This window comes from Gallinula chloropus (assembly GCF_964237585.1).
Source record: "Gallinula chloropus genome assembly, chromosome: 34".
NCBI classification, from domain to species: Eukaryota; Metazoa; Chordata; class Aves; order Gruiformes; family Rallidae; genus Gallinula; species Gallinula chloropus.
This window is the reverse complement of record NC_140119.1, coordinates 1,918,304-1,922,436: the sequence shown is the minus strand read 5'-3', so window position 1 is coordinate 1,922,436 and position 4,133 is coordinate 1,918,304. Positions and strand designations below refer to the sequence as shown.

Below are 4,133 nucleotides of genomic sequence, written 5' to 3'. Positions count from 1 at the left end.
TATTATCAGGGATGGGGATGGAGCTGCTCACAGAAATGTCCTGGCAGTGGGGATGTGGGACCTCCCCGACATCCCCCACATTGCTGATACTTTTCTACAGCAACCCCCTGGTTTCTGCCACCCAGCAGAGACTCTATACCCAGAGTTCCAGAGTTTCAGAGTCTTCTTCTTGGCAGCCCAACCCCAGTGAGGAGAAACCCCTGAGTGCCTGTCTGTCTGTCCCTGTCCTTATAGCCTTGGTTGCAGCATTTCTTGCTGTTTCCCCTCCTGTCCTTGCTGCCTTTCTCCCATCATTACCTGGGGCACTGGGCACGTCCATAGGTGCGGCTGGCACTGAGCTGACCCTCATCTCAGGACCCCCAGTTCCTAACCCAGCAGAGCCTCCTCCAATCAGTGGCACACTCAAGCCAGCAAAAAACAGACCTCCCAAAAGGGACCTGCCAAAAGTCTTCCTGAATACAGGAAGTCTATTTGAGTGCATTCAATAAGTAGTAGAAGGGGTTTTCCTCAAAAAAGATTCCCTAATTTCTCACTGTCTTTTTCTCCTTGGAAAGGTCTCCACAGTTAACAGCAGCAGATGTCCAACAGCAGCAGCTCCATCAGCCAGTTCCTCCTCCTGCCCTTTGCAGACACACGGGAGCTGCAGCTCCTGCACTTCTGCCTCTTCCTGGGCATCTACCTGGCTGCTCTCCTGGGCAATGGCCTCATCATCATCACCATAGCCTGTGACCAACACCTCCACACCCCCATGTACTTCTTCCTCCTCAGCCTCTCTGTTACTGACATTGGCTGCATCTCCACCACTGTTCCCAAATCCATGGCCAATTCCTTGTGGGACACCAGGGCCATTTCCTACACAGGATGTGTGGCTCAACTCTTTTTCTTTGTATTTTTCATCGCAACAGAGCTCTGTCTCCTCACTGTCATGGCCTATGACCGCTACGTTGCCATCTGCCACCCCCTGCACTATGGGACCCTCCTGGGCAGCAGAGCTTGTGTCCACATGGCAGCAGCTGCCTGGGCCAGTGGGTTTCTCTATTCTGTGCTGCACACAGCAAATACATTTTCACTGCCCCTCTGCCATGGCAATGCCCTTGACCAGTTCTTCTGTGAAATCCCCCAGATCCTCAAGCTCTCCTGCTCAGATGCCTACCTCAGGGAAACTGGAGTCCTTGTCGTCAGTGTCTGTTTGGGTTTTGGGTGTTTTGTGTTCATTGTGGTGTCCTATGTACAGATCTTCAGGGCTGTGCTGAGGATCCCCTCGCAGCAGGGACGGCACAAAGCCTTTTCCACCTGCCTCCCTCACTTGGCTGTGGTCTCCCTGTTTATTATCACTGGTGTGTTTACCTACCTGAAGCCCCCCTCCATCTCCTCCCTATTTTTGGACATGGTATTTTCATTTCTTTACTCGGTGTTTCCACCAGCAGTGAACCCCCTCATCTACAGCATGAGGAACCAGGAGCTCAAGGATGCTATGTGGAAACTGATGAGTGGATGTTCCTGTGCAGCAATAAACTGCTCATCTTCCATTTATTGTTGGCCATGCAAGTCACTTTAGGAGCAGTCTGTATTTAGTATGGATTTCAGTTGTTCGATTTAATTTTTTCTCCTTATTTTTCTGAGATACGATAACATGGTTCACATTCATCACATTCCTTCTGCAGTATCTTCAGGTCTTGTTCTACTGAGAAAATGAATAATGAAAAGCTGCGTTCCCTTTGCACCATGTCTGCATACCAAGGGACAGAATTTTTCCTTCTTTATTTTCCTTTTTCAAAAACACATTTACAAGAACTTTTTCATCAGCTTAATCACATGAGCATTGTCTGAATTGGCAATGCTTTCCCACCATGGCTGAACGGGATTTTCCAGGATTAGTATCCATGGCAGTGGAAGAAATTCCTTCCCCTTTACCTCCATTACTGACAGACTGTCTCTGTCATGTCCTTCATCATTCAGGTGTTTACACCTCTCTGATTCAGCAGCTATGCCTAAGGACATCTTCTCAGTAGACTAAATAGACCTATGCACTTCACTTTTCTCAACAGGATTCCACGTTTGCTTGCTCTTTGGTCATTCAGATGGAAGTTAACTATCCAGAGTCTTCTCTGTGCTTCAGAGAGTTGGAAAATATTCTTACTTTCAGAAGACTAATGGACCAGTCAGTGTGTTGACAAGTGACCTTTCTTTGTATGCACTTCACTTTGTTCACAGGTTTCCACTTCTTCTTGCTCTTTGGTCATTCAGAAGCCACTCAACGCTCTGGTTTCTGCTTTGAGCTTAAGATGGAAAACATCCCATCTTTCAGAAGTCTAGTGAACTGTTCTGTAACAAGTTAAATGTATTGATAAGTGTCCTTTCAATGTATCTGATTCAAACTGTTCTGGGAGAGAATCTCCTCTGAAAGCTGACCCCCTTCACATTCTGCTTGGCCGTAGCAGGCAGCTGAGGAGAGAGATGTCATGGGTATTAAACTGTGTCATGTTGAACTGCTGTTTCTTGTCAGAGAAATCTGTCCGTGCCTGTGAGCACAGATGATGGGAGGAAATGTGTTGGGAGTCCCAGGAGGCCAGTGAGGGAACTGCTGGGCTTGGGGAAAAGCAAGGTTCTCTAAACAGGGTTTTACCTCAACAGACTGCTTCTCCTGCCTGTCCAGGTCTCCTTAGGAGACCTCTGCCCCAGCACCCAATCCAGCATGCTGCTGAACTTTCTTCCATGATCTGAGATGTGACAGAATCATTTTTTCCTATGAAAAAATCCTGCATTGTGAAACTCCTTTGAAATTTTCATCACTCAAATAAAACCTCTACAATTTGTTATACAAGGTCTATTTTTTTTAAAGGAAATGACTTGAAGAGCCATGCTTGTAAGGGATTTCTGTGTGATTAATGAGCCCCATGGTGTGTTTTCTTCTGAGTCCACAGACCACAGAGTCCAAGAGGAGAGTGAAGAAACCTCTCCAGATGTCCAAGTCAGGAGTAATGCCCAAAGTACCCTGAAGCACTAACAGGCCCCACTGGGAGCCGTTACTGACAAAGTCTCCCCATGGGCTCCTTAGAGCAGTCAACTGGAGACCATGAGGACAAACACAGGCAAAACACAGGCAGCTCTGATGCTGAGGACACCCTGGCTTGGTCTGAGGAAGCAGAAAAGACAAGTGCTGAACCCCAGGCCCTGGGCAGGGACATCCTGACCTTCACCTGGTTCTCAGGGCTCTTCCTTGGAATGTGGGGTGTGATTCCAAGGGACAGACAGGGGTATGGTACATGGAGTACTCCCCTGGGGTGGGTGCAAGGAGGCAATGATGCTCCATGGCTGTCAGGACAATGTGTCTCCTCTGAGGCCTCTGTGGCAGGGATATCAGCTCTAGTCAAGGAGTCAAAGGCCTGGCTGGCACCTGTGGCCATCTGCACCATTGCCCATTCCACACTGCCCACGCCTGTGCTGTTTGCCTGCAGGCTGCAGGCACCCAACCCCCTTCCCCACCTTGATCTCACTCCATGATGTCCCTGCCTGTTCTGCTGTCTCTGCCTCCTCACCAGCTGTTCCCACAAACACAAAGCCACCAGCTCATCCACACTTCCTCCAAGTGACTTTTATCACCACAGCACTGCCCTCATAGTGACACTTCTTTATCCTCATGGCAACTCTGACCTTAAAAGCTGCAGTTTCACATGGACTTCCTTTCTTATGTTCTTTAAATGTAGCACAAGAGGGCTTCCCTCAGCCTCCCCTTCCCCAGGCTAAAGAAGTCTAGGTTCTTCAGCCTCTTCACACAAGACCTATAGCCATATCTGGCCAGACTTTTATCTGAGAACATGACAGTTCCTCCCCTTCCTCCAGACCAGGGAGCCCCACACTGGGGCTGACTGCTCCAGAGTTGGCCTCACCAGTGCTGAGTCCAGATGGACTCATAATTCTCAAATCCCAGAACCTTGCATCCCTAAAACTCTAGGTGGGAAATGGGGGAGTAAATCCCCCCCCCACTGTAAGAGCAGAGCAAGTCCAAGACCGCCTCATGAGACTGAATGTCTACAAGTCTATGGGGCCGGATGACAGGCACCCCAGGGGCCTGAAGGAGCTGCTGATGTGGTTCCTGAGCTGCTCTCTATCATATTTGAAAAGTCGTGGCT

At 49.0% G+C, this 4,133-nt stretch overlaps 1 protein-coding gene across 1 annotated transcript; it reads left to right on the top strand.

Moving 5' to 3' along the window:
- Positions 1–577: 577 nt before the first annotated feature.
- LOC311203016 (olfactory receptor 14C36-like) lies at positions 578–1,558 on the top strand (the record flags this gene model as incomplete). The annotated part of the gene is made up of 1 exon (XM_084277654.1): positions 578–1,558. One exon carries the CDS (start codon positions 578–580, stop codon positions 1,556–1,558), a length of 981 nt encoding a protein of 326 aa, XP_084133780.1.
- Between the last annotated feature and the right edge of the window lie 2,575 nt (positions 1,559–4,133).